The sequence below is a fragment of the Dermacentor andersoni genome, chromosome 2 (assembly GCF_023375885.2).
Source record: "Dermacentor andersoni chromosome 2, qqDerAnde1_hic_scaffold, whole genome shotgun sequence".
Taxonomy (NCBI): domain Eukaryota; kingdom Metazoa; phylum Arthropoda; class Arachnida; order Ixodida; family Ixodidae; genus Dermacentor; species Dermacentor andersoni.
Genome location: NC_092815.1, coordinates 48,321,005 through 48,333,519, shown reverse-complemented (window position 1 = coordinate 48,333,519; position 12,515 = coordinate 48,321,005). Strand labels below are relative to the sequence as shown.

The 12,515-nt window shown below is 45.3% G+C and overlaps 1 protein-coding gene across 1 annotated transcript in view; it reads left to right on the top strand.

Annotated features, from left to right (window-relative positions):
• Positions 1 to 12,515, top strand: part of LOC126542654 (protein 5NUC-like) — a 66,993-nt gene that overhangs the window by 36,175 nt on the left and 18,303 nt on the right. Inside the window, exons 4-5 of the mRNA XM_050189793.3 lie at positions 3,984 to 4,209; positions 8,980 to 9,165. Coding sequence (XP_050045750.1) covers positions 3,984 to 4,209; positions 8,980 to 9,165 — 412 coding nt within the window. The remainder of the gene's footprint in view (positions 1 to 3,983; positions 4,210 to 8,979; positions 9,166 to 12,515) is intronic.

Sequence of the window (12,515 nt, the reverse complement as noted above, 5' to 3'; positions counted from 1 at the left end):
GAAGCTCTTTGGGTCCCAGGTGTGGCAAAGGTAATTGCAGGGCGCGTTACAGGTCCCCGAGCCTACAGGGGTATGTGCCATTGAACTTGGGCCCTTTTTGCACTATCACCAGGGTCGGCCCACATGATGATAGTTTCTGCACACAGACGCTACGGAATCCCGGATCTGAGCCATATACAGCTGCGCTTAAAAAAAATAAACGAGGAATTCCCGTCACCAAACTTTCTGAACCCCTATTGGGAACTTTGTTTTTGTTCACCTCCATTGTTGGTCGTTTGCCTACTTCCACCATTCTTCCAATGACCTATCACTAATTTTTTTTATTTCTTTTGCGAGCATGTTTGCTTTCCCCCTGCTCTCGCTGAACTCAAGGGTATCAAGGAGGCCAGAGATACGTGACGTGCCACCTGGTGTAATAATACGCAACTGCAATGAAAAGTGCACACGTTTCGACGCTAAACGCAGCGCGCATCTTTCATCGCGTGAAAAGTGAGAGAGTGAGTGAGTCAGTGAGTGAATTAACTTTTATTGTGTCCAGCAAAACGCGATAAAATGCGCACCCGGCTAATCCCACGACGCGACTGACTGGTCTAGCCTGCCGGCCCGATCGCGGAAGCGCATGGAAAGGGTGACAAGTGGCACGATACGATGCTAATGAATATTATAATGATGATTATGATGAATTATTGGCATCCTCTTTGAAACGGGGCGGTGACAAACAGTCACATAGCCTGCTTGATTTATTCAGGTATGTCAAATGTTTTTCACGTATGGAGCAGGAATTCTCCCTTCCTTAAGAGAATCCAACCATATCTTGGTCAATTCCCCAGTGGGCAGGAGCCTGGCCATAGCTGCGACGGACACCGGCGACGGCGGCGGACAACTTCACCGCACGATTCATGGCCGATCTCCCATAGTGGTTTGCGCCATTTCACTAGGAAACAAGAATATCACCAACTAAAACAGCTTCCGCTGTAAAAGGAACTGCTTTAACGGTAGCGCTGTTATGACTCTCATACCCTCAAAAGCACGTATATAGGAGGCGGCTTGGTGTATTATAATCATGCCGTGTGCTCATCGAATAATTTTGTACTTTCTAAATCTGCAAGTGCGAAGTTATAACATTGCTGAATAAAATTCTAATTGAGCTGTAGCTGTTGATGCGTCCTGTTGATTGTCCCAGCTTTATGTTATTTGCATCATTCACCAACCTGTTGGACAAATCGCATTTGTCTGGCGCGTTAAGGAAGCTTTTAACAGACGCACAACAGTTGTACATATTTAGTTCATTCATGTTTAATATGCACAAACTTACTTGCCTACCTAATGCAACAAACAAACGAGAAGAGCAAAGCGCAAGGCATATGTTAATGGCTATGTTTCATTTAGTGTTCCACTATGAAACAAAACATTAAGCCACCGTGAACTCATACTTTGAATAACTGTTGTGTCCGATGCGTGCGTAAACAGTTCTTGTCGTGTTTTGTGTCTGCGCAAGTAATTTCCCCTGTGTTGTCCTTGGTGTCAGTGTTTGTTGGATTCTTATGATATATATATATATATATATATATATATATATATATATATATATATATATATATATATATTGAAGATAAAGGCAAATCTTCGGAAAGACTGCCACAAAATGGGGTCAGCGCAAGTTCGGCACGGGCACAATCAATAACTGCCTGATGAGCCTGATGCGATGACAGCAAGTCCCATCCTAGGATGATGGCATGAGAGCAGCGGGGAAGAACAAGAATTGTGTGGCGGCACGGACGGTGCATGTTCCTAAAGGCTGAATTGACTCGGTGCTTGCTGTACGTATACGCGAAATGGCAGAAAACGGCGTCGCAACTTTTTGGAGCGTATGGTGAAGCTGGTAGGCAACCACGGACACTGTGGCACCCGTGTCGACAAGCGCGTGAACGGCGATACCTTCGGCATAAACTTCAATGACATTCGCAGGGAATGAATGAGGGCTTGAGCAGTTCCAAGAGATCGCAGTTCTTGCCTCCGGAACTGCGCCTTTTATTTTTCCTCCACAGCTGGAAGGCGGCGGACGATGGGGAACAGGAAAACGTCGACTGGGAGATGGAGACCGACGAGTGCTGACGCTTCGGGGAACAGGAGACGAGGGAGCGAAGTATGGGACTGGTGAAGCTGTGCGGGACTGGGAGTCAGGAGCATTCCCTTGTAGTCTCGCAGTATTGGGAGGATACAAACCCCGTGGCTATCAAAGCCACACGAGAAGCAGATCGGCAGGTTGTGTTGGGTACGCCATGGATTGCGAACAGGAGGCCTATAGTTGGGGCGCACAATGCTGCGCTGGGCGTAAGGGCTGCGGAGGCGCGCAGAAGCCGCTTCTGGGCAAGCAGTTCGCAGCTGCAGAAGGTGAGGCGTTGAAGCCGCTTGTGGGCGTGTAGTGCGCAACTTCAGGCGGAGGTCTTCGACTGGCGACGATGGCAGTGTACGTCAGCGGACCGGCGCTGGAGGTGGCTTATGAGCAAGAGGTTGTGCGTCGCTGACTTGTTCATGTATGACCCGTCGGAGTTCCGGATACAAAGAGGAATGACTAATCGGCAGCAGGCAGCAGTGACAGTTGGTGCTCGACTCCTCGCGAACGAATTCTTTGATTTGGTCGAGAAACTGGGAGTGGGCGGGAGCAGCACTGGAACTGTCGGTTAGGGCCGTCGTCGGCGTGTCGTCCGGCGCAACAGCTCGGCACGTAGTAAAGCGTTGTTGGCGGAGCTCGTCGTAGCCCATGGCACATAGTAATGACCTCGTCAACCGTTTGAGGATTTTTCGCCAAAAGCATTTGGAAGGCGTCATCCTCTATGCCCTTCATGACATTCTGTATCTTTTCAGTGTCAGGCATAGCGCGATTAATGCGCCGGCAAAGGTCAGCTACGCCTTCTATGGAGCTGGTAATGTTTTCAGCCTTTTACTGAGCGCGACCACGCAAGCGTTTTTCCGCGTGAAGCTTGCGCACAGCAGGGCGACCGAAGGCTTCTTTGAAACAATTCGTAAATGTTGTCCAGCTGGAGAGGTTGGACTCATGATTCCGGAACCAGAAATGAGGGACTCCAGAAAGATGGAAGGTGACGTTAGACAGTTTAGCAGTATTGTTCCATTTGTTATGCGCACTCACGCAGTCGTATGACGAGAGCCAATCCTGCACATCATGGTCGTCGCTGCCGCTGAAGACTGGAGAATCTCGTAGGCGTAGAGCACGGGAGCGGATGACAGGCCATGCCTTAAGGGGGGGGGGGGGGGGGGATCGGGCTGTACGGCGTCCTGAGGCATTGCAGAAACGGTAGGGAGCGTCGGACTGCGAAGTTCCAGGTTTGTAAACGGCCCAGCACCTCCACCAAATGTCAACAGATGTTCTAGTTTAAGTGATGGATCCCTCAGAGAGTAGAGCACCGCAGCGACAGGTCACACAGCTGAGGCAACACAGGCACAAGGCTTCGAAGAACTCGTTGTCGTCTATCTCGAAGCAGTGCACGCTGATCGTTCTTTCTTTTCTTCTCCAGCATATATATATATATATATATATATATGTGTGTGTGTTTTCCTCTCCAGCATATATATATATATATATATATATATATATATATATATATATATATATATATATATATATATATATATATATATATATATATATATATATATATATATATATACGTGTGTGTGTGTGTGTGTGTGTGTGTGTGTGTGTGTAAGGCCGGAACAAGTTTGGACTAGTGTAGGCTTGCTCATCTGGCTCTTAATTCCCCTCTCCCGACAAAAAAACTTCGCTACGTGGCTGACATCACATGATAAGGCAAGTTTCTGTAGCTGCTTCTTTAATATGTATAACGTTAGTTGGTGAGTTCTTCATTTGAACCTTAAGTACTCTAGTGGTTTAAGTCCAACGAAATTTGTCTTAAAAGTAAAACAGCGATAATTGGGCTTCGCTTCTGTTTCGATAAATACAGTGTCTAGGGAATCATGAGTTTGACGATGGACCAAAAGGGCTTGCACCATTCTTGATAGCTATGAAAGACGCTAACGTTACTGTGGTCAACACCAATGCTAACTTCTCGGATGAGGATGCATTGAAAAATATCAGCCTGCCAAAATCTGTCACCATCGAAATCAATGGCACAAAAGTTGGAATTGTTGGAGCAGTGCTTCACGAAACAGAGGTACTTTCGAATCCAGGTGAGTGGCATCACGTCATAAGTAAGAAAGTGGAAGAGCAGCTTTTATGTACAGTCTCCTGTTTCTTTTTACCTTCAATGTTTTCTTCACTATTGCCTTTGCTATATATAGCGCAATTCTGATTTATCAGTCTGTTGTTTTCTTTCGGATTGGCATTAATTGCATGATGGAATAAATATTTAGTCGGATAAATAATACTGAATCACTACACCTAACCATGCTTTATTTCTCCTCCTAGAATCCAGCCTTAAACAGCACAAATGAATGCTGTATCAGTTCGCAAAATTTTCTAGTAGCTCTGAGGCGTGTAAGACGTCCATCAATAATATTTGCTTTGTGTAATCTTGGTTAAAATTTTTTAAAACATGCGCGTCAGGCATCTTGTACGATGAACTGTGAGCAAAAGTATACGGACCACAGGCGAACTGAAAACACTGAATTCGCTCGTCATTCAGACCCACAACCAGAAATTGACGACTCGACTGGAAAGTTGGCAATTGCAACTTTCGAATGCAGCCCACCATTTCAAATTACATTTATAGGCGGAGAAGGAAATTGGGTTTATTGCGGGTTTCCCGGACCGTATACTTTTGCTCAGGAAAGTACGTGGGGAATATGTTAATGTCAGTGCGCTGCACTGAAGTGCTGTGCCTAGCATACTTAAACAGCTTAGCCGAGGAGGTACTGATATTCAATTCGCAAGGGGTCATCAAGGCGCGCTCCGCTCTTTAACACTTCGTCAATCGAAGATATAAGAGACAAATTTAATAGATTTAATGAGAGAGATGTGTCTCGTGTGCTATCACGGTCTCTACCAGCCCATCCCCTGTCACCTACGTAGCTGAACCTTTGACACCTTCGCAATGTCTGAGGCATCGCAGTCGCCAGATTGTCCATGTCAGCATAGTTAAGGTGCATTAGGACCCCCTCATTCTAACTACGTCTGTGAGTCGCCAAGATGGCTTAGCTTCTCTCCCGGAGCCATAGAAATAAAGATGCTCTTCTGTAGGCTGTTGCTGCCCGCGACATCTAGAGCTGAAAACTGTTATAATTAGAGCTTTTAGCTTCAGGCACCTGAAATCTCAAACTTTGGTATTTTGTAAAATTGATCAGTGCATTCTCGACATACTTGTTAGCCCCATAAGTTTGAGGAAGTAGAACCCAGTCCTTTCAGCTGTGTAGTTAATTTATGCGGCTCTGAAGAGCCAAACGCACAATGTATCTAAGAAATTGAATTATTGCGTGGTATCGCACAAAGTATCAATTTCCGTCGTGCCCCAGGTCGTAAACTGCTCCGTAAAAGGTAAATTGCGGTCTGTTGGCTGTTTTATCTTTACATTGGTTGTATTAGTTGCTTTCTTTTATTACGAATTATTATCTGTATATACTCGAAACTTGACCTTCTTGCACAGTCACTGTACCGCTGCTTTGCTGCTGCTTGTTATTAGATAAATTATTAGTATAGCATTATTAGTATTAATGTTATTAGTATACCGCTATTGCTTACCGCTAGAGCTACTACTGTGATTATCTGCCAGCTGTGCACATGCTAGCCAAGCCGTGCCTTTGCACGGGCGGCTTAACTAATTAGCACTAGCGTAGCTGGCAAGCGCCCGTGGCGGTAGCGCTACATTCTATTGTTACTTTAAAGATGCATAAAAGCGCGAGTTTCTGTTGTCGTAGTTGCGACGGCATTCCTCTTCGGGCGGAGCAAACCATTTACCCCGCTGTGATTTAGTTCGCAGTGTCATTTTTTTCGTGAATGGGAATCAATATCGACTGCGCGGAAGAATCAATCAACATCGACTGCGCGGAAGAAACGGCGATAGCCCTGGCGGCCACTACGGGACAACGACAGGAAGATCTAATCACAATTATCACCGACTCACAAACAGCATGTAGAAATTATCAAAAGGGCCGCATTTCCAAACAAGCCCTCAGCATCCTCGAAAAACGAGACAATTTTCCAGAAGTGTACATTGTCTGAGCCCCGGGACACGAGTCCCTGGCGGGTAATGTAGCGGCTAATGCCGCTGCCCGAGATCACATTCTCCGGGCTATCCCACCAGGTTCACGAGCACCGGTAGACCAACAAGATAGCGTCCCGAAAAGATACGCCGATATCCTGAGCCACTACAGACTGGGCAGAAGGATCTATCCACCCCCGCATCCCCAGCTGACAAGAGAAGAGGCGGTCATCTTCCGAAGACTACAGACCGGCACATTCCCGCACGGCACCCTGCTACACGCCATGTATCCTACGAGCTATACTCACAAATGCGCCTTCTGCTCCACGCCCAATACCCTCTACCACATGGTATGGGAATGTCAAAAAAACCCATCGACACCGCCCATCACCGGACCAACCGTCGAGCAGTGGGAGGCACAGCTGACAAGCTCGACCCCTGAAGACCAGCATCGCCTGGAGCAGGGCCAAGCTATCAGCTCAGGCCCACGGCATCCTGGACTAGGGACGCCGCCCACCTCGGACGATTTTACCGTCGGCTCATTTCAACTAATAAAGTTTATTCCTCCTCAATGCCCGAGAGCTTTACAGAAGTAAGTAGTGAAAAAAAAGTACGTGCCATAAGCGGTTAGTACTGTACATACAATAATCTTCAATGGCAGATTTAAATCGGGGACATTGAGAACGGTGACGGTGGAGGTGGGCATTTGATACCATTCTTTGACTGTCCTCGGTTTGAATGAATCAGAATACAAATTAATGCAACAAAAGGGACGTCAACTTTACGACGGCGGTTAGTACGACACAACAGATGAGTTGGCTCACTGAGAAGTTTGTTTTTCAAAAGTGCATTATGAAAGATCTTGTGAAGCATTGATAAAGGGGACATCTTCATGCGCAAGGAGAGGTCGGGAAGCTGCGAAATGACTTTCATCGATGATGCACTGGAAAAGCAGGAATAATTTGGCAAAATGAAACGCGCGCTACGGTTTTGCACCGATTCTACTTGATAAAGAAAGGAAATCTGAGGACACCTAAGCACATCTTATGAGTTGTGAATGCGAAAGCATTAATGTCCAATGAGACGCCGTTGAGTAGTCCTTTGAGTTTTGCGCTGCGAGTAATGTACCGTAGCGGTACGTGCTGCCCGAGCCAGCAAGTAGCAGCAGCTTGCGGTGCCAACGGCGCATGCCACCGACGCCCTGCGCGACGAGAGACCGAGGAAGCAGCAGCGGCCACCAAGGCCGGCAGGCACGTGCATCAGCTAAGCCAATACCCTCTATTGGCTAAGCCCAGTGGGAGTGAGAGAGAGAGAGAGAGACATATGGACCGCGCGCCAGCTTCCGAGAGCCAGACAGCGGCACCCGCACGCGCACGTCACGCGACTGCCTCGCCGACGACAACCCGACTCGACCCGCGGAGTCGAGGCGCCCTCGTGACGTGGCGTCGCAGCCAATGGGAGTTTTCGTGCCGTTTCGCCGCTACAGATGCCGGCTTTTTCGCTCAATGGGTCATTTGATGCTTTCGCATAAAAGAATTCTTTACTAGGATCGCACAAGGCACATGCATATCCAAGCTTAGGCCTTGCAAGTGTTTCAAATAATGTTAATTTAAGAGACAATGGTTCCATTGAAAAGATGTGGCGTAAATAGCCTATTGCGCGATTAGCATTATTAACAACGTAGTTAACATGACTTTGCGAAGAAAGGTTAGCAGTTATACGATATCCTTGATACTTATAAGACGTTACTTCGTCTAACTCAGAACCAGGAATGTTATAAAGAGGAGGCTTACAAGAGGTCGATTTCCTGGAAATTCTCATTATTTTACGCTTTTTAAATTCAAATGCATTTGCCATGCGTTACACCAGTTAGTGATAGCGTTAAGGTCAGACTGACGTGCTGTATGATCAGCGTCAGATTATGCAGTCGTCAGTACATGGCCTAATAGATGTTTGAACTACATTAGTCATGTCGTTAGCATAAATTGAAAATGGAAGAGGGCCTAGGACAGAACCCAGCGGCACTCCCGAAGTAACTGGACACGAAGGGGAATCAAACTAGTTGGCTGTAACAAATTGTGTTCTGTTCAAAAGAAAGTTTTCAATCCAGGCAATAGTATCGGGATCCATGTTTAATTTGCTGAATTTAAAACATATTAGTGGATGAGAAACATGATCAAACGCTTTCTGAAGATATAGGAATATGCAATAGATGAAACGCCCGTTCTTTAGTAAAGAGTTCACTAGTAAAACAATTTAGTTGCGTTTCTCATGAAGATGATTGAATTTGAATTCTGGGGTTTTAGGTGCCAAAACTACGATTTGGTTATGAGGAACGCCGTAGAAGGGGACTCTGGATTAATTTTCACCACCAGGGGACCTGTTACGTGCCCCATGTACGGGACACGGGGGTTTTCGCATTTCGCCTCCATCGAAATGGGGCCGCTGCGGTTGATATTTGATTTGGCCGAGCAGCCCAACACCATAGCCGCTAAGCCACTGCGGCGGGTTAAAATCTTTTACAAAAGCCATGCTGTTTGGCCTTGATATTAGACTTGAAAAACCTAGCTGAACTTGATTAGATTATATGTTCTAAGAGCATGCAGGGGCTGCTATCCCGATATAGGTCTGTAGTTCAAAGTTTAAATCACATTTTTATTAACATTTTTAATCAACTGGAGTCTGTAGTTTAATTTATATGCAGAGCTTTGCGGGAGCGCTTTTACTCACTAAATATTTAGATCAGGAAATTCAATTCTGGCTTTAAGTAACGTTTGTATTAAGTAACTATTCGTTGTTCTAGGAAATGTCAAGTTCGAAAACGATTTAGAGAGCATTCAGAAGGAAGCAAGACGGCTCGATGAAAACGGCACAAAGATTATTATCGCTATCACTCACTGTGGCTATCCTCGCGAATTGGAAATTGCAGAGAAAGTACCAGAGGTTGATATTATCGTAGGAGGCCACACGAACACATTTTTGTATCACGGTAAGTAAACGTTTTTCGAAGTGATCATTGTGTGTTTGAATGATGTGATACCCGTGCCATTGGCGATGCACTACTATTGAAACGTGCGGGATTTCAGTCGAATAATTTCACGGCATCCATGTGTTTTCCGTAAATATTTACAAAAATTACGTGAGCTCACAAATTCAACATCATTTGCATCAAAACTGCACGAAAAACATGAAATTGGTCGTACAGCGTACAGGCGGCTCGAACAGGGCTTGCTCTCCCTCTTTCAGCAGCCATGGCCATGAGTGGCGCTAGCTAACAATGCCTGGGTTATCTTGTACACTTATAGAAGTATCGAAGAATGTGCATACAAGAACAGCCGCCAACGCAGCACAATTGCTATAGTGCAACGCGCGCGTAATGCGGAGGTTGTGGGTTCGGTCCCACCAGCGGCAAGTTTTTTCGTACGCTTTCAATTCCCTTTAGCTTCTCATTTCTACTACACAATTAAAAACTACAAATAACTTCTCCTTTGCTTTCCTTCGCTTCATTACCTGTTGGCTTCATATGGTGGTGACTAACAGAAGTCGGACCCCTCGGTTCCCTTACTCGTTTAATCTTTGAACAAGTCACCTGTTGCGCTTAATCGGACTGTGGCATTGTCGAGACCGAGAATTTGAGATGTATGTAACCTTGTCGTAGCGGTTTCACTTTTGTTCTTTCAGTATTATAAGACGTGCTACCACGAGAAGCCCAAGTAGATGTCGTGGTATTAACCAAAGTACATAGGATTAATTTTTCCAGTTGAAAGTTCGGGAAGTAAACGCAACAGCCTGTAGGAACCAACGACAGTATTACGTCCAACCATATTGTGAGGTTTGACTCTATTATGGATATTTCATGCAGAGGACCATATAGACTTGGACGTTTGTAAAGGAGTACTGTCATTATATTTTCAACTCGTCACTTCTTGCGTTAAATGAAGGTACTAGACTCATCTCACAGCGCCCTAAATGATGAAGTATAATAGCTAGTCTACAGCTTGCTTTGGTGTAGTTTTGCAGGAGGTGATTGTGTCGTCACGTAGGGACGCAGAAGGTGGTCACGTGGAAGCAGGATATCACGACTGCTTTGACACTCGCTCAGGCTCGCTCGGCCGTCTGTTAGGCTTCGACATTGGGCCTCGCAACGAGTAAGGCATAGGAGGCGAACCAGCAACCCGGAACGAGTACCCAAACGCCGCGATATCTTGCTACCACGTGACTACCTTCTCCAACTTGATGTCACGATACAGTCACCTCAAACGAAACCGAAACTCTCAGTACAAAACCAATCTATTAAACTATTTAGGATGTTCTCAGGCTTGTCAGCATTTTTTCTAGGATTTAGAGCACCCGGTTCTTCATGCAAAAAATGAAGAGTCGAAAATATCATGACAGCACTCCATTAAAGAAACGTTAAGGAGCATTAGTAAATCAGTCGAGACGGTGCAATAAGCTTAATCAAGACTTCCATTTAATCAGTTGGCGGAAAAGCGTTGGTTATATGTGGAGAAATTGAAGGCCACAGCTACACTTTTTATTTCGTGCTGAAACCACCGCACTGCTTCGTCTGTATGACATTACGGACTTCTACATGCTCTCACCTGTCTGACGGTCCTAGTGTTGAACAGTTTTTAAATTTATAATTTGCTAGGTGCACTCCTTGATTCGTTTATAAGGTTAACGATTCTTGAAAAATGTTTTGTGCGCAAACGAACAGGGACGAAGAAAAGGAGCAGCACAAGGGCGAGCGTTTATCCTTGTGTTGCTCCTTTTCTTCTTCCGTTTGTTTGCGCACAAAACGTTTTTTAAAAAATGAATCTGTTCCAACTAGGCCGACTTGCAGTTAAACCATTCTTGAGCAGCTACCGTGAAAGTTTCTGACGTCACGGGAAACTAGTGCCAGGACCTAAAGGTGATGTCGCCACTCTTTTGTTCTGCATATTTTCTGGCTTTACAAGCCTCTGCTCACAGTAAGGCTGATCTTTCTGGTATTAAAAAAACGCAATTTACTAAACAAGTTTAACTTATCGGTGCACTAGGCATCCTGACAGCTGTGACTCAGACATAGTATAGTCAAATGTCTTTACAAAGAAACAAACGGGAGCGCGAACTTCTTTCGTTATTCAGACGCCTTTGTTGACCATAAACGTCAATAATCGTCACGAGACAAGTAAACCCTCTTCATTGCGTTTATTCATATTGCACCAATTGTATGGATGACCTTGTGTTGACTGCCGGGAGGTGAAAATGCGCGACACGGCACACATGAAAAATCGCGCAGCTTTTTGGAAAACGCAGCACGAGAATTGCATGCACCACAAGAACTGGTTACACTGGATGCACGTGTTCCTCTCTACCCTCTCGCAGAGAGCACTGGCACTGCTTGTTTTGGCGAGCACAACAGGAACGCATGAAAATTGTCATTCTTGTGCACTCTCTTTAACAGCCCAGCTCACATAAGCCTGACGCATTTTCTTTCATTTCTTTGAGTTGTCTTTCGCTCATTTTATTCTTACAGATCAGTAAATAAGTGCTTGCTACCCACTAAGCAAGAACACTAAGAGCGTCTGATGGCTCGATCTCTTTTTAATAATCAGCAACATACGAAGAAACAGACAGTGAGCCACAGAAATCACAGGAGAAAATGATTATTATGCTTAATGCGAGCAATAAGGCAAAAAGAAATTAAACTGGGCGAAAATATACCTTCCCGCACATTATTCAAAACAATGTTGTGGCTCGTTTATAACGCGAGGGCATATTTTTTTATTTAATACGTGCGGCAATTGATGCAGCTCTTGTTATTTGAAATATATACCTGCGTACTCCTGGCGTAACATTGAGATGGGCTGATTTACTTTTACCACATTTTTACATGCCAGAATGTACATAGGTGGCAACGAATATTGGGATAAAAGCCGCACATCGGCAGCTTGACTAGCCCCATCACATGAACCACTAAGGCAGCAGAACGGAACGACACAGGAATGTGAACATAGCACCCTCCTCAAGATAAACAATAAGCGCAATCTAAATCTCCAGAAAACGCAAGAAGTCCATCAATAAAAACACAGCGCATTTCAACACAGCATTTGCAATAGAGCATTTCTTGGCAAACCAGACACAGCCTCATCTGTTCGTTTAAACCTGTTTAGTACGTTTAGGAGAGAATAGCGCAGCAGTTGAAAATCGTTATTTGAACACGGCCGGCGGAATGCTATACCAGGGGTCTGTGTGTTTTGTAAAACGAGGCATGCGTTCTTATGCGTTATGTGAACAATAGTGCGGTGCGGGAGTGCACGCATTCCTCAGCGCTTTTCTCAGCAAAACAAACCATAG